This window comes from Hibiscus syriacus, unplaced genomic scaffold (assembly GCF_006381635.1).
Source record: "Hibiscus syriacus cultivar Baekdansim isolate YM2019G1 unplaced genomic scaffold, ASM638163v2 tig00116980_pilon, whole genome shotgun sequence".
Taxonomy (NCBI): domain Eukaryota; kingdom Viridiplantae; phylum Streptophyta; class Magnoliopsida; order Malvales; family Malvaceae; genus Hibiscus; species Hibiscus syriacus.
In genome coordinates this window covers 128660-149398 of record NW_024063503.1, presented here as the reverse complement: position 1 = coordinate 149398, position 20739 = coordinate 128660, and the positions used below count along the sequence as shown (strand labels likewise).

The window sequence follows — 20739 nt, the reverse complement described above, 5'->3', positions numbered from 1 at the left end:
TTCTCTGGGTTTAATTTAACTTCTCAACACGATTAAGCGACTTCAGTGATAAATGAATCGTTGTTATTTCTCGAGATTTCGGATTTGAACACTAAGAATGAAATATCGAGAGTGTCAACACTAAATATCAAAGGATGAAAAATTATTGATGAACATATATTACCTTATACTTATCTCATATTAATAAAAAAAAATTCCCAATTAGTTTAACTTTTGAATATAAAATTTGTTATTCATAACCGCTTCAAATAATAAATAATAAAAATATTAATTCGTAATTAGTTCAAATCAAATTAGAATATTAAAAGTAAAATTATAAAATAATATTAGATTCTGTTTATATTCCTTTTTTTAAAAATATTAAATATACGCATATATCACTCGTTGGGTATGGAAGAGAGGATCGTTAAGCAAGGCGGTGGGAAATGGAATATAAGACGTTAAGTTCAAATATTCATTTTTTTATATCTTTTCTTGACCAAGAAAGACGAACGCAAACAACTCTCTCGAAGAGCCAAATTCTGCCTCTTCTTTCTCCCGCGACCGTCCATTTCCAATTCCCCTTCTCAAACCCTAATCCAAATTGTTTCATCTTAATTCCCGCCCTGAAACCCTAATCATCCCCCTCCCCCTCTTTTTAATAGAGTAAGAACTTTTTCTTTTATCTCCCCCCCCCCAAAATCAAAACGAAGACTCGCCACCATTAACTGCCTTGAAAGAAAGGTCTCTTTGATGTGTGTGAGTGTATGAGTTAGTATGCGAGTGTTCTCGATTCCATAATTTTGGGTTTTAATTGTTTGACTTATTTAAACCTCTGGGTCTATTTTGAAGCTTATTTTCTTTATTTATTGATCCATATTCCGAGTTGATCGAACAAAATATTTTTGAAGAAAAATCGTTGTTTTCAGTTTGATTCTCTGGGTTTGTTTTGTATTCCATATTCTTGAAAGCTTTTCGCGGGCTTTAAGGTCTTTTTTTATTTATAAAAAAAGGTTGCTAAATTTAAAATTCTAATTCTTAAGCAAGTTTTATCGTGTTTGATTTGTACAAAGTCTTGGCGGCTTTTTCTATGTGATTTGTTTTTTTCCTTTTCCCCCCCTTTCCCCTCGATTGTGTACTTATTTAATAGTAAGTACAATCCAATTGTTTTTTCTTGTTCCTTTTGCTATATGATATCTATTACAGTTGTTTTAGAGTAATAATTCAGCCTTAATTTTGTTGTTTTATTTTTAGTTCAATTTTATCTAACATTGAACAGAGTTTTTCTCTCTCACATATTTCACCATATTTTTGTTTTAAGCTTTGCAAACCGACTGAAATTTTGCTTCGGAAACTGGTTTGTTATTGTAAAAGTCTAAATTGCTTTATTTTTATTTATGTTTTGCTTATTGTGTTTTCACAGGAGCCATGGATATTAATGTTGGAGACAAAACACTGGAACTAAATGGGAGGGAAGATCTTAAGAGGCCTTTGCTGGAGCCTTCAGATAGTGTTTACGTGACTATACCTGAACCTATGGATAAGTCTGGAAAGAAGAGAACAGTGATGTTCAAAATTGGGGATATCAAGTGTGCATCTTGTGTTGCTTCCATAGAAGCTGTGCTTGGAGAGCTCAAGGGTGTTGAGAGTGTATCAGTGTCGCCAATTCATGGTCAAGCAGCAATTGAGTATGTTCCGACGCTCGTTAATGTAAGTTTTAAGAGTGATTTATGGTCACTATAGAAAACTTTTAATTCCTTCCCTTCATTAAGTTCCAACTTATTTATTGTTTTACTGTTATTCTTTGGAGCCATTGTTTATAATGCTGCTCACATTTTTTGTTGCTTGAACCTTTGTTTATTTTGTTTTAGACGAAACTGATTAAAGAGACAATAGAGGATGCTGGTTTCCCTGTGAAGGAGTTTTCAGAGCAAGAAATAGCAGTCTGCCGGCTCAGGATTAAGGGAATGGCATGTACAAGCTGTTCAGAGTCCCTTGAACGTGCTCTGAAGTCCCTCGATGGAGTTAAAAAGGCAGTGGTTGGTCTAGCTCTCGAAGAAGCGAAGGTTCACTTTGATCCAAATGTTACTGATTCTGATCGCATCGCTGAAGCAATAGAAGATGCTGGATTTGGAGCCGATCTCATTAGTTCTGGAAATGAAGTGAACAAAGTACATTTAGAACTTGATGGAGTGTCATCTGTGGAGGAGATGAATACTATTAAGTCCTACCTTGAGTCAGCCATAGGTGTAAATCACGTAGATATGGACTTGGAAGAAAACATGGTCATAGTCAACTATGACCCAGACCTCATTGGTCCGAGATCTCTTATTGAAGCTGTAGAAGAAGCTGCTCATGGATCCTACAAGGCGAGCTTGTATATACCTCCCAGACAAAGAGAAACTGAGCAGCAGCATGAAATTAATTCCTATAGGGATCAGTTCCTTTTAAGCTGCTTGTTCTCAGTTCCTCTGTTTATATTCTCCATGGTACTTCCAATGCTTCCTCCTTTTGGTAATTGGTTAGAGTATAAGATTTACAACATGTTTACTGTTGGGTTGCTTCTGAGATGGATTCTTTGCACACCAGTACAGTTCGTCATTGGCCAAAGGTATCGGTGTTCATTTTCCTGTTTTATTAACTACTACTTCTGTTATTGGTGTTCAACATTTCCATTCCTCAGAGGTGGCATTCACTCTCATTATATAACCAGTCATTCAGCATAACAATTCTGTCTTTTGTTGTCTTTGTCAGGTTTTATAAAGGGTCATACCATGCATTGAGACTGAAATCTGCTAATATGGATGTTTTAGTAGCCATGGGAACCAATGCTGCATACTTTTACTCTGTTTATGTAGCAATTAAGTCTCTAAGCTCGGACACATTTGAAGGGCAAGATTTTTTTGAGACAAGTGCAATGCTGATATCCTTTATTCTCTTAGGAAAATATTTAGAGGTGTTGGCTAAAGGGAGAACGTCAAATGCTTTAGCCAAGCTGACAGACCTTGCTCCTGATAGCGCTTGTTTGCTGACATTAGATGATGATGGAAATGTTGTCTCAGAGGTTGAAATCAGCACCCAACTAATACAAAGGAATGATATAATCAAGATCATTCCTGGGGAGAAGGTTCCTGTCGATGGCATTGTCATCGATGGTCAAAGCTACGTGAATGAGAGTATGATCACAGGGGAGGCACAACCTATTGCTAAAAAGCTTGGTGACAAAGTATTATTTTATTTCCTTTTTTATGATTTTAATGTAGGCCTGACTTTATGAATGCTGAATTTTTTAATTCAATTCTTATGAGTAGGTCATTGGTGGAACTATGAACGAGAACGGATGCTTGCTGGTCAAGGCTACTCATGTTGGGTCAGAGACTGCACTTTCCCAAATTGTTCAGCTCGTTGAAGCGGCTCAGCTTGCTAGAGCACCTATACAGAAAATTGCTGACCGGATTTCTCGGTTTTTTGTTCCTGCAGTATGTTTCCGTTTCCTAAAAAAAATTATACTATTTTTATTGCACTTTCATTTTTTTTTTCAAAATATTAAAAGGTTTCTGTTTATGTTTCCGTTTCCTTAAAAAATTATATTATTTTTATTGCACTTTCATTTTTTTTTTCAAAATATTAAAAGGTTTCTGTTTCCTTCCTCAAATTTTTGTTTATATCTCTAGTTGTGAATTGCTAAAAGAATGTAGTATTTTTTTGATCCAATATCAGATTGTTATCACTGCATTTATAACTTGGTTGGGATGGCTTATCCCTGGAGTTATTGGTATTTACCCTAAACATTGGATTCCAAAGGGCATGGATAACTTTGAACTGGCACTCCAGTTTGGTATTTCAGTGCTTGTGGTTGCTTGCCCATGTGCTCTAGGACTAGCAACCCCTACAGCTGTCATGGTTGCCACAGGGAAGGGTGCTTCACTTGGTGTGCTTATTAAGGGTGGAAATGCACTTGAGAAGGCACATAAGGTAAAACCATTTTTGTTTAGAAACAACTAAGAATGGGTTAAGATTGAAATTGGGTTGATAATTTGGCATATATGAGTTTCACAATCATGATTGAGCATCATAAGCAACTTTCTATCTCTTCTGAAAAATTTGACGATTGATAACTATACTTGGTTTGAAATAGCATTAACTGAAAACATAACTCAACTTTGTTATTACAAGAATTGCAAATCCTTGAAATTGCAATATTTTAAGTGGCAATCATTTTCAGAAGTTATCTACTGTAGGTTCATTCCTTGATAATTGTTTTTTGCTTAGGAAAATATAAATTTTTACTTTTCAAACTATATATCAACTCAACATTTTCTAAAAATGTTGGGATTGTTCACATTTTTGGTAATTCTGTATGTTTGCTTTTGGTCGTGTGTTTTTTAGGAGGTAGTTGTTGAGTAGGGTATGGTCATTGATGTATTTATGTAGTTAATGCAGCCCGTTGCTGAGGTAGTTGTCAACGGGTCTGGTTGTACTGTACTCTTCTTGTATTTGGTGGTTATGAAATAAAATCTTAAGACACTCTTTTCCTCCTTCCAATGTCCGTTGAGCCACTCTTGGTGCTTGACGGATTCAAAGAGGTTTTTTAATGAGGCTTCCTATTTATATAAAAAAAAACATTTTCTAAAAATGTGAATTTCTTTTAAAAAGCATGGCCCGTTGATTTTATATTTTCATGATTGTTGTTTTTAGCGAAAGACCACTTCTTCCTTTCAAATAACCTGTATATCAGCATTTATAAACTTTTTCAGTGTCATTCATTCATAATTCTATATTGAAATTATTGACCTTGTTCAGAATTCAGAAGGGTTGTTTATTGTCTTAGCCTTACAAGTCCTTTAACAACAATACAATGCATTGGGCAAAAAATATGTATAATAATACAACGAGCAACTAAGTCTTGGAAGTTGGAAAGATTTAATATAACAAGTTCCCTTGCAGATGGCTGTTGCAACCTGAACTACCTTTTCCCTGTCTTCTGTAGGTGAAAGCAATTGTGTTTGATAAGACGGGGACATTGACAGTTGGGAAACCTGAGGTTGTAAATGTTGTGCTCTTTTCAAGTGTGTCGATGGGAGAATTCTGCGATGCTACTATTGCTGCAGAGGTACATACCTAGTTTTTTGTATTCTGATTATATTTACTGAAGTTGCTAGGAAACGAAAACAAGAAAGGTTGATGAGAAAATTGGATAACATTAATTGTACACCTGAATCCGGATTTTTTTTAAATTTTTGGTTTTTGAGGAGTGTAAATATTAAACCAAAGCTTATAATTGAAAGAATGTTCAATACTATATATTAGATTTAACCAAAGTGGAAGTGTTTCTTTCTAGGTATGACTTCTTGAATGGTGCAAAATGCCTCTGAATGACTTAAGCTAGTATATCCAAGCTTTTATTGGTTTATTGCTATCGATTGAGTCTTCAAACATCTATTTCATCTGTTTGATCCCTCGATGACCTCAACCAATTCCATCCAATTGATTGCTCAATCAGGTGAAAATAGATGTTTGAGGGTTCAATTTATTGCAGTAAGATATGGATTTGGATGGGTTTTCTTAACTACATGCATATGTATAGCATAGGGGATCTTTTACATTTAAGCCTTAAAATTTCAGGCAAATAGCCAGCATCCAATAGCCAAAGCTTTCCTGGAGCATGCTAGAAAATGGCGTCAGAAGATAGAACTTAACAATCAATCCAATAACCAACATCTTACGGAGGCAAAGGACTTTGAGTTGCACCCTGGCACTGGGGTGAGCGGGAAAGTTGGTGACAAAATGGTCTTGGTTGGTAACAAGAGGCTTATGCAGACTTACGATGTCACATTTGGTCCTGAGGTTGAGGGATACATTTCAAAAAATGAGCAGCTGGCTCGAACATGTGTCTTAGTTGCCATTGATGGTAAAATTGCTGGAGCTTTTGCAGTAACTGATCCAGTGAAACCAGAAGCTGAGCATGTCATATCATATCTTCGCTCAATGGGCATCTCAAGCATCATGGTAACTGGTGATAACTGGGCTACTGCAAATGCCATAGCAAAAGAGGTTGGAATAGAGAAGGTGATTGCCGAAACAGATCCTTTGGGAAAAGCTGATAGGATCAAAGAATTGCAGGCAAGCTTCTTTTCTTTTCCCTCTCATTTTGATTTTCTCTTTTACATGGCTTGATTCAATGCAAGAATATTTGTTGTGAAATGCTTGACATTAGAAAGTAGAAAAGTACATTTATCATATGCTTATGAATGATAATATTCTGAGGCATGGTGTTATTTTAATTTTCAATATATAAATTGGGATGAAGGGTGGAGGTAAGAAAGAGAGCTTCATATCTGGTTAGCTTGAAAAAGTGACTGGAAGGGCTTCAAAGTAAATTATAGTTTAACCTACAAGTTCAAATCTTCTTGCATGAAATAGATAAACATCATTTGATTAATTTTTTCTTGGGATGTAGATGAAAGGTTTGACTGTTGCTATGGTTGGAGATGGAATAAACGACTCCCCTGCTTTAGTCGCAGCTGATGTAGGCATGGCAATTGGTGCTGGTACTGATGTAGCCATAGAGGCAGCTGACGTAGTACTTATCAAAAGCAACTTGGAGGACGTAGTTACGGCCATAGACCTGTCCAGAAAGACCATTTCACGCATTTGGCTTAACTATGTGTGGGCCCTTGGTTATAACATTCTGGGCGTGCCAATTGCTGCTGGAATCTTATATCCTTTCACTGGAGTCAGGTTACCACCTTGGCTAGCCGGTGCATGCATGGCCGCCTCCTCTCTTAGCGTCGTTTGTTCTTCTCTCTTGCTGCAGTCTTATAGGAAGCCTTCGGTATTTTAAGATACAAAAGAACACAACCATTTCTACAAATCTACGTGATGGCATATTTTCTGGTAATTCATATCTGATCGAATGATATCGGTCTTTAACATGTAAGGCCCTTCGATTGTTACAGATTCCAGCTTCTGAATCAGTCAATTTTATTGCTAAGCATTTGTTGCAAGTTGCAACCATGGCTAATATCACATGTTCTCGAAAATGGGTACTTCAGGAAACTAGGATACCATTTAATAAATTTAAGTTTGTTATTTCGGATTATTGGATCATTCTGAGCCAGATGTTTGACATACATGAAATATTATGGATATAAACCTCTATATTATAGGGACACAAACTATTTCATGCTGTAATAGCCTTGTAATGCATATGAACAAAATTGGGGATTGAAGGGATTTAAACCTCGGTGTACTGGGTGTTTATAAGAGTGGATTACCACTTAGATTGACAACATATTATTTGGTTACATGATTAAATTTATTAAATTGAATTAAAATTATAACTAAAATGATAAAATAGTTAAATAGTAAACACCAAATATATAATTATATAAATTTATTTAATTAAATCAACATTTTGTTAACAATATATAGTTTAATTGATAGTATTATTTAAAATTTTAAAATATTAATTAAAGATACATATATTCAATGATAATATTTTACTATATATATTCTATTTGAGCTACTTTTAGTGTAATTTGAAACATAAAGAGGAATCAGATGAATTAGAAAACTTACGAAAAATATTAGAATAAAATTATTTGAATAATTGTAAAAATATTTTTTTTATTTCAAATAAACATTTTAAATAATTTTCTTTCCAAAAAATATCTTGAAGAAAAAAAAATTCCCTTTCATTTTAAATTTCCACTTATTAATTTGAAAAAAAAAATTACCTACTCTATAACAATTTAAAAGAGATTATTTTCAGGTGTATCAAAATCTAGTTCCATGTTCTGTTACCATTCAATGGGAGGTTCCCTTCCACAATGTTTATGCATATACTGCTCCACATTCTTCGTGGATAGCTTTGTCGGACAACTCCATCTCGGTTCGAACCTTTCACAAGATGTTCGATACCGGTACGGAGGATTCCAAAGGCCTGTTCTGAATCAGAGGCGTTTTGCATCTGCAAGTTGCAATGCAGCACTGCGGCATCCCATGGCACAGACATGCGAGTGAACTATGATCTCTCGTTTGTCGGTTCGAGTTCATTGCCTTTATGTGTCCAGGCTCCATCAGAGAAAGCCATTTCGGGTTTCGCTATTGATTTTCTCATGGGCGGAGTCTCTGCTGCTGTCTCCAAAACTGCTGCTGCACCTATTGAGCGTGTCAAGCTCTTAATTCAGAACCAGGATGAGATGATTAGGGCCAGTCGGCTTTCCGAACCTTACAAGGGAATTGGTGATTGCTTTAAAAGAACAATGGCAGAAGAAGGCGTGATGTCATTGTGGAGAGGAAATACGGCTATTGTGATCCGTTATTTCCCAACTCAGGCCTTGAATACTTCAAAAAGCTGTTCAACTTTAGGAAGGACTGTGCTGGCTACTGGAAGTGGTTTGCTGGGAACTTGGGATCCGGTGGTGCAGCGGGTGCCTCTTTCCTTCTCTTCGTCTATTCCCTGGATTATGCTCGGACTCGTCTTGCCAACGATGCCAAAGCTGCAAAGAAAGGAGGGGAGAAGCAATTCAATGGCTTGGTTGATGTATACAAGAAGACTCTTCAGTCGGATGGTATTGCTGGCCTTTACTGCGGTTTCAACATTTCATGTGTCGGCATCATTGTGTACCGAGGTCTATACTTCGGAATGTATGATTCTTTAAAGCCAGTGGTCCTTGTTGGCAAGTTGCAGGTTAGTAGATTTCTTGGTGGTCTTTTGGACTAGAATTTCCCTTCATTCTTTGGGTTTCTTTGCATGAAGCAACATTCATACCATTTTGTGGTAATAACTTGAAGCTAAAGGAATTTTATCACATGCATTTTTGTAAAATATCACGATAGCTTCTTTGCCAGCTTTGCTCTGGGTTGTGTTATTATAAATGGTGCTGGTCTTGCCTCCTATCCGCTCGACACCGTCCGCAGAAGAATGATGATGACATCGGGTGAAGCCGTCGAGTACAAGAGCTCAATGGATGCGTTCACCCAGATCCTTCAGAAAGAGGGCACAAAATCTCTGTTTAAGGGTGCCGGTGCAAACATTCTGCGTGCAATTGCTGGTGCTGGTGTGCTTGCAGGCTATGATAAGCTCCAGATGATTGTTTTCGGAAAGAAGTATGGTTCTGGTGGGGCATGATCATGCCAACTACAGATGATGAGCTCCAAATCCATTCGCAATTTTATTTATTACATTCCATGATTTTGCCTTGCTGGTCGCATATATATATAATATTTTTCTCATTTGAATAACTTAGTTTAGAGGGGTTGTCCAGCCTCCTAGAAGAATATTGTGGTGCTCTTGGGATGAAAATTTTTACCCCATTTATCTTAACTATCCGAGTGGTTGTAACCTTACGTATTACATCACTACTTTTTGGAATTATATTCACCTTTTGGTTTTCTAATTCCTTTTTACAATCAATCATTACATAATTGAGCTATGGAACCAACAAACCAGAATGTATACGAACAATGATCGCAAGTGTCGGCATCATCGAGTACAGGTGCCACCAATGTCTTGAACTGTGCTAAAATCATCAGTACAGGCTGCATGCTCTTAAGAAAGACGTAGTTGGTCGACTCCGTTATAGTTGCCGAGCCTAACTGGGTTTGACTTTAGATGTGTTCGATGCAGAACTTTTGGATTATCTTTAACCAATGGCAATGGTAATGTTTCTTTTCACTGTTGTGTTCATTGGATTCATGATAGAGCATGCATATGTGATAATTGGAGCAATCAAGAACCAAACACTATTATGTGGGTTCGACATGTAGTTTAAGGAAAAAATTAATACCAAAGGTAGTAGATGTGTTCAAAGAAAGGGATACAAAGCATTCAACAGGCTTTCAGACATGGCTCTTAGGTGCAATCAAGCCGAGCCTACATGTTGTCGAAGATCTCCCGTTTTAGGGACACGAATCGGGTCGGTAAGCTAACGGGACATTTGTTTCGTTACTCTTGAACCTGTACATAATGTTGGGAGTTTAGATTTTAGACAGATTTTCCTTATTCAGATGCCCTTAATCTCTGGACTCCTATAGGAATAAATTAACCTTGGAGCTGACTGAAAAGCCATATTTCATTCACCTGCTGATGCATAAAGCTGTTTAACATTATTACTAGGCCACAGGAAAGAATTCAGAGTTGGAGAAATGGCATCTTCAGTGTACTACTTTCTATTCACTGCTTAGCAGCAGACGCAGAATTGAGGCTAACTGCCATCTTGATGAGTTTGGTTTTACTGCTTGGGTTTTGCCACTTTAAAGATTCCGTTGAGGCGTTGACACAGTGTAGAGACAAAAAGAATGTCGGAGGAATATAATGATTGGCAGGCCAGTGATGGATTACTTGCACTCCTAGTTTGGTTTTGTTCTCTCTCTCACTCATAATTATTTGTCTGCTTTCTCTGCATCTCTCTCTCCCACATGCCTTACAGCTTTTGGTTCGTGGAAGACGGAATGGCAGTGATCAGGATGGACCGAGGGGCGGGTTAACTTACATTTAATATTTTTTAATGTATTTTTTATGTAAACAAAATTGTTGACATAACAATTTTTTTTAATGATAATACGACATTAAAATAACACATCAATAAGATCATTAACTTTCTAACGACGAATGAATAAAACATAATATTCAGTATGATTTTAAAAGAAATAATTAAATAATCAAAACGAAAGTATAAAAATAAATGGATGACTAGATAATTTATGAAAAAAATATTATTGCATAATCATATATGATGGGAAATTAACAATCTATAAAAAAATATATTGTCAATTGTGTCTATTTTATGATATTTTTAATTCTAAAATAGGCTTGGTCTCTATGGTAAATTCTGTGTGCTACCGCGAGACATGGTATCATTTCCCATCAAAAGTTTTTAAACGGAGTTTGCGTGTTGCTGAAACAACTGCATAAAGGAGCCACTGCTACTTCCCTGCTGGATTAATAAATAAAAAACAAAAACAATAAGATGGAAAGAGTGAGAGGGTTTGCTAAACTGATCTTAAAATAAAAGCGATGAATGTCGGCTGGTAACCTCTTTAATTTCTCAAAGAATCTCTTCTTTTCAAGATTTGTTTTCCCAATTTTCTTCTTCTTCTTATATATTTTCACTCTGTTCTCTTTCTGGTGATCCTTTCTATCCATTTGAAGTTCTCTCGCAAGAAGATCTCGCATTTCCTCTGATGAAGATCTCACAATCATAGAATGAGGTAGTTCGTTTTAAGTTTTTTCTCACTCACATTTTCACCTATTTGGTTGCTCAGAAAGTTCAGTTTCAGCGTCTAAGCAAGCGGAAAAGTGACCGTCTCCGTAGAAGGTTTAATCGGCTCTGACTGAGCTTAACTGTAATTTCCTTCTCTTTGTTCCTTTTTTTTTCTTGCATTTTCTCCGTTACCAAACGCGAAGTTAAATTTTTTGTTTTGAACATTGTCATTTACTTGAATATTTGCTAACACGTTACGCGTTTTGTTGCAGTAATTGGATCTCATTGTTTCAATAAACTTGTTCTTCTACGCATTATGTATTTATTTAGAGAATTTCTTCTGGAGATTTTATTCTATATAATTTACATTTTGATCTTTATTTGTTATAGTCTTGTATGATTCTTCTGCCAAAGCTAGAATACTAAAATTCACTAGTAACAGTATTTTTGTTTTGTTTTGAGGAGATCATTTTTTTTTATTTTGATTATTTTGTTATCATTGTTTCTACTGCTCATTGCAAATTTGAATTGTCAAATTTTATGTTTGCAGATTTGTTGGATTTTTGGAAATGAGTTGGGATCCACATATGGAGGTTCAATACATCAACAGTAACTACCCTTATAACAGTGCTGGCAGCTTTATGGAATATTTTGAAGGTCTTACTTATCAACATGTCAATTTTATTTTCAACGGTGCTACCCATGTCCAGGTACCGTTTATCATCAAAAAAAAGTTTTTCAATGTACTGAAGTGATTCCTTTAATGTCTTTGTGTTTTCAAGAACAAATTAATCAGATAAAAAAACAGGTTGACTTTTCAGATGAGTTGATTGTAATTGATCCTCTGTTTATATTATTTTTAGTTTGTGAACAGATTGTTACTATTGGTGACATCCAAAAGTTGAATTTCTGTCTGTAGGAGAGTGTGTACCCACCAATGACTTCAAACTTCTACAAGTTTGGCCTATCTGATTCTGGCAGTATTTCATATTATGATTATGATAATGATCATAGTTACGAGGTGAATAACCATGAGCTATGCATTGATGAATTTAGAAGGGCGTCAGAGAATTCCTCATCAATGAGTAATCAACAGAGTGCAGCAATGAATGTGGAATGGGAAAGAAACACAAATTCAACCTCGCGTGAAAACTCAGTAGATTGTAAGTTTCTCAATTCCGCTTTACATTATTGTTTCAGTTCTGCTTTTGAAGGTATTTGATATAATGCTAAAAAAGATGTATAATGATGTCTATCATAACACGTATTTTTAGAATTAGGCCAAGTATTAATGTCAATGGAATGATTCAACTTGGTTTAAGTGTTAACCTTAATGCCTGTTACAGCTCTTTCCTTCTGAAGATTGTTTTTCCTAGTTAGTTATCTTCCCGGCTCTTTGATTTTCTATGGTCATTAACGAATTGTCAAATTGTTTGCAACTTTATGCTTTCTCTGGATTTTATTATTGGATGCTGTATTTTCTAACAATCAAGTTTTCACTTCCAGACAGCAGCTCTGTTTTGATGGATTTTAAACTTTTAAATCATATTTGATTGAAGAGAGATTAAGGATTCAGTGAGCCTCACGATTAGTTGTGTTTATATCTTGTTTGGTCTCAAACAAAAGGTCCTAGTTTAGCAGCTACAGCATTTTCAAACTGTCCAAAGAATCTGTTTTTCCTTGATGATAGTTTTTGGCTTTTCTCCAAGAGGGTGTCTTTGCTCCTCTCTCTCTTAACATCATGAAGTAAAACTAAGTCTCTTTCTCTGTATCACCAGTTCTGGTCATAAAGTGACCATATTCTTATAGCAATAGCTATCTAGGATTCTTGGAAAAAGTTCCCTCATTCTAATTCTTTCACTTTACAGGTCCACGGAGACAACATGATGCTCATGACTACCAGGTGTCTCTCTCTCATATTTTCTTTGTTGAGTACATGCGTGCAACGCCTTTCTTGTACTATGAGTTTTCATACCTATATATGTCAGTAGATTATTTGCATCAGCATCTAATTTTAGGAACTTCAATCTTCCAAGTTTTTCCCTATGCTTTTCCTACTAGTAGAGTTATAGAGGCTTATATCGTAGTAATTTTCAGTTTCATGAATCATGGTTCACAAAGTTAAATGTTGCAAAACGTTGTCAAAATATGCAGGTTATTTGGCAAGATTGCGTCGATCCTGACAGCATGACATATGAGGTTAGAAGAAAAAATTCGTACTTTTTTCTTCCCAGCTTAATAATTGCATCGCTTCTCCGGTTTTCTCAGTAACTTTCCGATTTAACTCCTAATTTGGTGCAATTCCGAGTTCAAGAAAAAGAGAAATCCAATGCAGTAATTGGTTCAATGTTTGTCAAGATGCATTTGAAGATTAAACACTGCCGAAAATTAATAAGTGGGGTGCAGATTTGGTCTGTGTAATTATTCCTTCAAACCGATTCAAACCAGCCATTGGGTTTGTGAGCAACAAATTAAAATTGAACAAACCTATTTGGACATTTTCATACATTTCTAGAAAACATGGGTTGTGTATTTGTGAATTATTTTTGGATTTCTTTAATTGATTAATCATTCATGATTACAATTATCATTTTAGGAATTACTTGAATTAGGCGAGAGTGTTGGAACACAAAGTCGGGGTCTGTCCCAAGAACTTATTTCTTTGCTACCCGTTTCAAAATACAAGTGCAGCTTATTTCCAAGGAAGAAATCAAAGAATGAGAGGTAGTGCATATGCTTTTACTTTTGTCCCTGTTAAAATGTGATTTTTTTTAATCAGCTGCCGCAAATGGTATTCAACAGATTTTAAATTGAAATACACGACAACCCTAAATTTTACTGGTTTGGGAGGTCTTGTTAGTATATGTGAGAATGTGTTGGTCTAATTAGTTGTGTATGAATAATATGCATGCCTTGCTTGCACGTTCTTCATATACCGGTGAGATTTGCAACTGTTTTTAGCATATGGATTCCACTCCCCTCCTTTTGTTTCTTCCCCTTTCTCTCAGCCAATGCGGTGAATCTCATTATTATGATTGTTGTTTTTGGGGGACTAGATGTGTAATTTGCCAGATGGAATATAAAAGAGGTGAGAGACGGATTACACTGCCTTGCAAACATGTCTACCATGGTGGATGTGGCACCAAATGGCTTAGCATCAATAAGGTAACCCACTGACTCTCATGATTGAAGCTTTATTATATTTATTTAGGAAGCCTGCTAATTGAAGCTTTATTTCTCCAGGCTTGCCCTGTATGTTATACAGAGGTATTTGGCGATGGATCAAAACATTAAGGGACTATCACGATGAACATAAAAAAATTTGTTTGCTTTTGATCGAATTGGATTTGGGTATTTCCCTTAATGCGAAGATGTTCAATTTGGGTAGAAGATGGTTGTGTAAATTTTGCATGCTATTTGTTATTTTCCGGTTATTGTTCATTTGCTACGCATTTCCATCACACGCTTTTGAGAAAGTGATCAACCATTTAATCACAATAGAATTTCCAAATTGCTTCTACTCATCTGATGGAATGTTAACCGGCACCAGCCTGCATGTTGAGTTTAAAACCATATTATTATACCACAAAAGTCATAATCAGACCTTTTCTTTCAGCTTCGACGCGTTGGGGTTTTTATTTTATTACATTCTCCTCCTCCTTACTACTACAACTCACCATCTCCGTCACCACCGCCTCCTCACCACTACAAGTCTCCACCCTCACCTAGCCCTAGTGGCAGATGCATTCATGGTTGAGGGTAGGCACATGCCCACCTTAAAATCCGAATTTTCTTCGATTAGTTACATATTTTATTGATGGTGTTCACCCTGCAATTTTATTGTGATCACCTTGAAATCTGAATTTTCTTCGATTAGTGACTCATTTTATTAATGGTTTCAACTTGAAATTGTATTTATGTTTACCTCATTCAAAAATTTTATACTATTAACATATATGTGTCCACTCTAAAAAATATTTTTGAATCCGCCGTTACCTTGACCGCCACCACCATACTACTATAAATCACCTCCTCCACCTCCTTATTTTTACAAGTCACCACCACCTCCCTGACCTAGTCCGCCACCACCATACTACTACAACTCACCTCCTCCTCCATCTCATTCTCCACCACCTTCCTATGTTTACAAGTCTCCTCCTCCACCTTCTCCTAGCCCTTCACCATCATACTACTACAAGTCAGAGCCGCCAACATTTCCATCACAACCTTCTCCTTACTATTACAAGTCACCTCCACCCCTTCCCCTAGTCCACCACCTCCTTACTACTACAAGTCACCACCACCACTATCTCCTAGTACCCCACCAACATACTATTACAAGTCACCACCGCCACTATCTCTTTCATACCCACCACCGCCTCCTTCTCAGTCACCTTCGCCACCTTATTATTACTACAAGTCACCACCTCCTTACCACTACTAGTCACCTATCCTCAAGTGAAATCTCCACCTCATTACTACCATACAGGCTACTTAATCTATGTTATTCTTTTAATCTCTTCGTTCGGGTTGAAGATTTGATTTGGAAGAAGAATAATTATTACGTTTTTCAGCATTCTTCATTTATGTATATTGTGTTTGCTTTCTTAACAATAAGGGTCCAATGCTGATAAAGATCCTTGATTAATTCTTTGATAAGGGATGTTCCCTTCCCTTGTACTATTTTGTATCAGCTTCATAGTGATTCTTTGAGCATTTTTCATTGTTAATTGAATTCCATATTGTAACTACCTACAATATGTGCGGGTCATGAATGCACACAAAAATATTTTTAATTTCATTTATAACGAGTAAAATTAAAATATAAAATTTTAATAAGAGAATTGTAGACAATCGACACTAATCAAATGTTACTGATAAGTCGATTTTAAAAACCTGTTGAGTGAAATTTAAATTTGGCATCAATTAATATTGTCCATAAATCATTAATCAAAGGTAAGTTAATGAAATGCTCTTCTTCATGTAAATGTATATAGCACCATATAATTAAATTCCAAAAGTTTGCTGCTAATTAATTATTCTACAGACGCAGAGGCAGTCAAATTAGCATCAAACAATACTTATTGTTTTCTTATGTTTCTTCCCAGTGATTTGCATATCATTAATGCTTTTAACAGGAGAGCCATAGCCATGCATGTATTCTACATACATACATACACACACACAATGAGACAAATATAAGCATAACTAGTTGACATGAAAAGCCTTTCTAGACCTCTTCAATCCCAAAATGACAAGAAGCAATCCGAAATAATCGTAACCATAACTATCCTCCAAGAGTTCCATCTTATGATTGTTCCACGGAGGGAACCTGTACCAAAAATCAGTTAAGAAGCTTCTTCTGACCACTGCCTTGTAGTGGGTAAATGTGTCAAAGCTGAATTTTCCATGGTACTTTCCCATCCCACTTTCACCAATGCCCCCAAATGGAATGGTGTCTGCTGCAAACTGCATTTGATTTTGTTTTGGGGGGGGGGGGCACTAATCATTAGATTTAATGGTTTGGTTGCCAACTTAATAAACTCATTCTAAAGTGCTACTGAGTACCTGAATGATTGCATCATTAAAAACAACACTTCCGGATGATGTTTCGGATACGATTCGCTTCCTCAGCACTTCATTTTTGGTGAAAACATATATCGCCAACGGTTTAGGCCTTGAGTTAATAAAATCTATACCGTCTTCAATCTTATCTAACTGCCAAAACAAACCCTGATTTTTCAAGAGATGAAAAGGGACTGCTCCCTGCAAACTACTACTTCTTGATATTAGCCTATAAACGTCTTTTTCCCCCCGGAGTGTCTCGATATTCCTTACCGTGATTATCGGAAGCAATGGACCGAAGATCTCTTCTGTCATTATTGCTGATTCAAGTGGGGGATCCACTAATATCGTTGGCTCCATGTACCTGCAATGGTTTTGTTAGAACAATCATAATGAAAGTAACATGGGGTTTATCCATCATTCATGGATATTAGGTGAGTTACAAGCTGTCTTCATCCATCGAACCGCCATAGACGATACAGTCTTTAACCTTTTGATCAGTTAAAATGTTTTTAAGTCTCAGGAAATGATGTTTGTTAACTATCCTGGCAACGCTGTGTGATTCTCTAGGGTTATCTCCATACATTGTCCTGATTATGGCCTTCATCAGTTCCACCTGCCAGAAAGATACTCTGTATTTACTATACTATTCAGATTTCATTTAAGAGAAGAAAATGATTATATGATGAATAAAAGAGTTTGACATACTGCAGTAGACGAAAATGACTTCTCCACTAATACATAGTCAATTGATATACAAGCTTGACCCGCACAAGATCCATACTTTGCCCCAATGATTCGTTTTATAGCCACCTTGATAGACGGAAATCGAACCGTTACAGACCGATAAGCATGAAATTTGCAAGCAATCGGAACTTAAAATTTAGTAAAAAAAAACACAAAACCTCTTTGTCCCAAGACCAGGAAAGTGAATCAAGAACAGCAGGGCATTTCCCACCCAGCTCTAGGGTAACTGGTGTTAGATTCTTTGCAGCTTCTGACATTATCATCCGTCCCACTTTTGGACTTCCTACCAAGTTCTACACTCTTAAAATTCCGAAAACCTTACTTGTAAAGCAAGCTAAATCAAGGTAGAAGAACAACATGATTCCCAGTTTTGAATTACATTTTCTATTAACAATCCAATCTGTTATAACTTCATACCTGTGAAGAAAATCTTGTCCCACTTTTGCTGAAGCAGTTGTTGGCCAACAGTAGGGCCACCCTCGATGACCTTGATAGCTTGATTATCAAGGTATTTGGGAAGGGTATTAGCAAGAAGAGAAGAACAAGCAGGGGCCATTTCTGATGGTTTTAAAACGACAGCATTTCCTGCAGCTATGGCTCCTATTAAAGGCTCCAAGGATAGTCCTGTTTATATATGCAACAAAACATACCAATTTATAGAAAATCTGAATTCATGGAAAACGAAAATAAATAATGAAAACTAACCCAAGGGGAAGTTCCAAGATGAGATAACGAGGATAAGGCCAAGAGGCTCAGGAACCAATTCAGCATATGAAAGCAGTGCAATTATAGGAAGTTTAGCCTGTTATTGCCACACACCAGTATATATATATAAGTTCAATACATCGTACACAGCATGCAACTACTAAAACAAGGACGGAGTTAAGGGGAAGTTTTGTTATTTTAATAATTTTAAATTAAACAACAACTATTTTAGATTAAACTCTGTGTTCAGTCATCCAACTATCATTTTGGTTCCATTTTAGTAACCCAACTATTTTTTTTCAAAATCACCACTAACGTTGCGTTTTGGTTTCATTTTGGTCACCCACTGTTAAAAATTAAAGGTGATATTGATGTATCACCATAAGATCATACTATGTCATCATTGAAAATATAAAAAAATGCCACGTCAGTGATTATGATACTTTTTTTTAATTATGGGTGACCAAAATGAATCCAAAACATAACGTTAGTGATGTTTTTGGAAAAAAAGTTAGTCGGTAACCGAAATGATAGTTGGATGACTAAATACGTGGTTTCCCGTTATTTTAAAGACTACAATTTCTTTACTCATTATCAATTACTTCAACAACTATAACGAATGACTTAATTAACTCGTGCAAGAAATAAAAAAAAAAGGTGAGGTTAAGTTTGTATTTTTTTTACTCAAACACATACTCCCTAGAATTTTACAACATAAATCATATCAATTGAACTAAAACTTACTCGATTTAAGCATGCTTAAACTAAAACTAAAAAATGTGAGGTTAAAGAAATGTTTTAGTAAAAGGGATGGGATGCGATGCGAAGGATGATCACCTTTGTGCTTGCGTTCCATCTGTTCAAATTCTCCAATGCAAGATTCACTGATTTCTTTAAGAGTCCTACCTGCAACACAAACAAACAAACGGTTTGGAATTTAATATTGATATAAATTTATTTAAATTTAAAGGACCGACTCGAAAAAAGAGAGGATTATTCGTACCTCGTCTCGAAAAGCTTCGACATAATGCTTCCCTAGATCGAGGTTTAAAGCCCTAAAGATTTGAACCTCATAATGGAGGAGGAAAGATTTCAAGGCTTGGAGCTGAGACCTCCTCCATGAAATAGGCTTGGTGTTGCCATTCCTATAAGACTCCCTCGCCTCCATTATCTGCTTCCCCAAATCTTTCTCCATTGTTTCTTGTTGGACTTATCTTTCCCCATTTCTGCGAATGCATATTTATACAGCTCTATCATGGTTGATGGCTGCCTTATCCCTTTCGGCCAATGGGGTGGGGACTTCATCAAAGCCTCACTCACTGCCTTACTTATTATGCTCTCTGGCTTGTTTTACTTCCCAACTTCCCAACCCTCCTCTTTTTAGCGTATATTAATTGAGTGAAACTGACTAATAAAACTACCAATTATAGACCAAACGTGTTTTCTGTATTTTCTATTTCCTATAAAATAAAAATAATCTCATTTTTTATTATCAAACTATGCTTACTATGGTACGAACCAATGATTTTCGGAAGTAAATGAATTATTGTTATTTCTTGAGATATTGAGTTCGAGCAATAATAATAATATTAGGAGTTTGAGTTTCAAATAGTTGAGAGAATCTCATTTTTTATTTATTAGCAAACTATGCTTATTATGGTACGAACCAACGATTTTCGGTGGTCAATGAATTATTGTTATTCTTTGAGGTTTCAAGTTCGAGCAATCAAAATATTAAGGGTATGAGTGTCAAATAATTGAGAGTGTTCTTTGAATATATACTATATTTAACTTGTCTCAGATTAATTAAAAAAATGCTTATTAACAACTTAAAGAAATAATTATAATATGAGTAAAATTCAAAGTTAGTCCCTTAATTATAGGGTATTTATTTTTTTGAGCTCTTCAATTATAAAATATCATAGAATGGTTATTTTATTTATAATAATAATAATAATAATAATAATTTTCACTCAATTGTTATTGCCAGAGAGAGAGAGCTGGTGGTTTCTACGACTGAGCCGCCAAAGAACATGATAGGTGCTCTGGATATCGGAAACCAACGAAGCCGATAATCATGGGCAGAGGGCGGTTTCAACGACTGAGCCGCCGTGAAAATCACTCGATGAGGTGAGCAACAACGAGTTCCGATAGTTTCACCGCCGAATGAAGGAAAACTTCGATCCGAGAAAACTGCATGTCGATTGTGGTTAAAAGTTACAAGTCTACACAGATTACAGTCACAAATTCTCCAGATTGCAGGTAATTTCAGCCGCTGTTAATTTGGTTGTTAAAACAAAGGCTTGCAGTCAGCTGTGTAGTTTTCATGGAATCCATGTGCTCATTAATGGCATTGGTGCTGTACATAGGAGAATTAATGAGACGAGAAGGGAAACCATCCAGGCCCCCTTATCCTTTCCATTATTTAATTAAGAAATTAATTCACGTATTATAAATTTATAATCCTTACCATATTTCTAAAGTTGCCGCAAAATAATGTTTCAACCAGACGGACGACAGCCACCCCACCAAT

General features: G+C 36.0%; 3 protein-coding genes and 1 pseudogene across 5 annotated transcripts; 3 read left to right on the top strand and 1 right to left on the bottom strand.

Annotated features, from left to right (window-relative positions):
- The first annotated feature begins 488 nt into the window (after nt 1-488).
- Nucleotides 489-6853, top strand: LOC120192786 (copper-transporting ATPase HMA4-like). The gene is made up of 9 exons (XM_039195502.1): nt 489-723; nt 1403-1689; nt 1851-2590; nt 2734-3205; nt 3291-3458; nt 3700-3954; nt 4970-5092; nt 5605-6102; nt 6440-6853. The coding sequence occupies exons 2-9, from the start codon at nt 1408-1410 to the stop codon at nt 6821-6823; spliced, it is 2922 nt and encodes a 973-aa protein (XP_039051433.1). The 5' UTR covers nt 489-723; nt 1403-1407; the 3' UTR covers nt 6824-6853.
- A 1032-nt stretch (nt 6854-7885) lies between these two features.
- LOC120192769 lies at nt 7886-9131 on the top strand (annotated as a pseudogene).
- A 1838-nt stretch (nt 9132-10969) lies between these two features.
- On the top strand, nt 10970-14526 carry LOC120192771 (E3 ubiquitin-protein ligase BIG BROTHER-like). Of its 3 annotated transcripts, XM_039195487.1 has the most exons (10): nt 10970-11016; nt 11138-11196; nt 11266-11331; nt 11740-11899; nt 12109-12352; nt 13058-13092; nt 13344-13388; nt 13786-13913; nt 14246-14354; nt 14433-14526. In XM_039195487.1, the coding sequence occupies exons 4-10, from the start codon at nt 11759-11761 to the stop codon at nt 14481-14483; spliced, it is 753 nt and encodes a 250-aa protein (XP_039051418.1). In that variant the 5' UTR covers nt 10970-11016; nt 11138-11196; nt 11266-11331; nt 11740-11758; the 3' UTR covers nt 14484-14526. The 3 variants fall into 3 exon arrangements, with proteins under 3 accessions (XP_039051418.1, XP_039051417.1, XP_039051419.1); XM_039195486.1 differs by lacking the exons at nt 10970-11016; nt 11138-11196 and having other exon boundaries at nt 11225-11331; XM_039195488.1 differs by lacking the exons at nt 10970-11016; nt 11138-11196 and having other exon boundaries at nt 11240-11284.
- A 1670-nt stretch (nt 14527-16196) lies between these two features.
- Nucleotides 16197-19426, bottom strand: LOC120192772 (aldehyde dehydrogenase family 3 member F1-like). The gene is made up of 10 exons (XM_039195489.1): nt 19210-19426; nt 19044-19112; nt 18207-18303; nt 17919-18125; nt 17660-17784; nt 17463-17567; nt 17198-17370; nt 17028-17118; nt 16758-16907; nt 16197-16658 (listed from the first exon to the last, which is right to left on the bottom strand). The coding sequence occupies exons 1-10, from the start codon at nt 19399-19401 to the stop codon at nt 16398-16400; spliced, it is 1470 nt and encodes a 489-aa protein (XP_039051420.1). The 5' UTR covers nt 19402-19426; the 3' UTR covers nt 16197-16397.
- Between the last annotated feature and the right edge of the window lie 1313 nt (nt 19427-20739).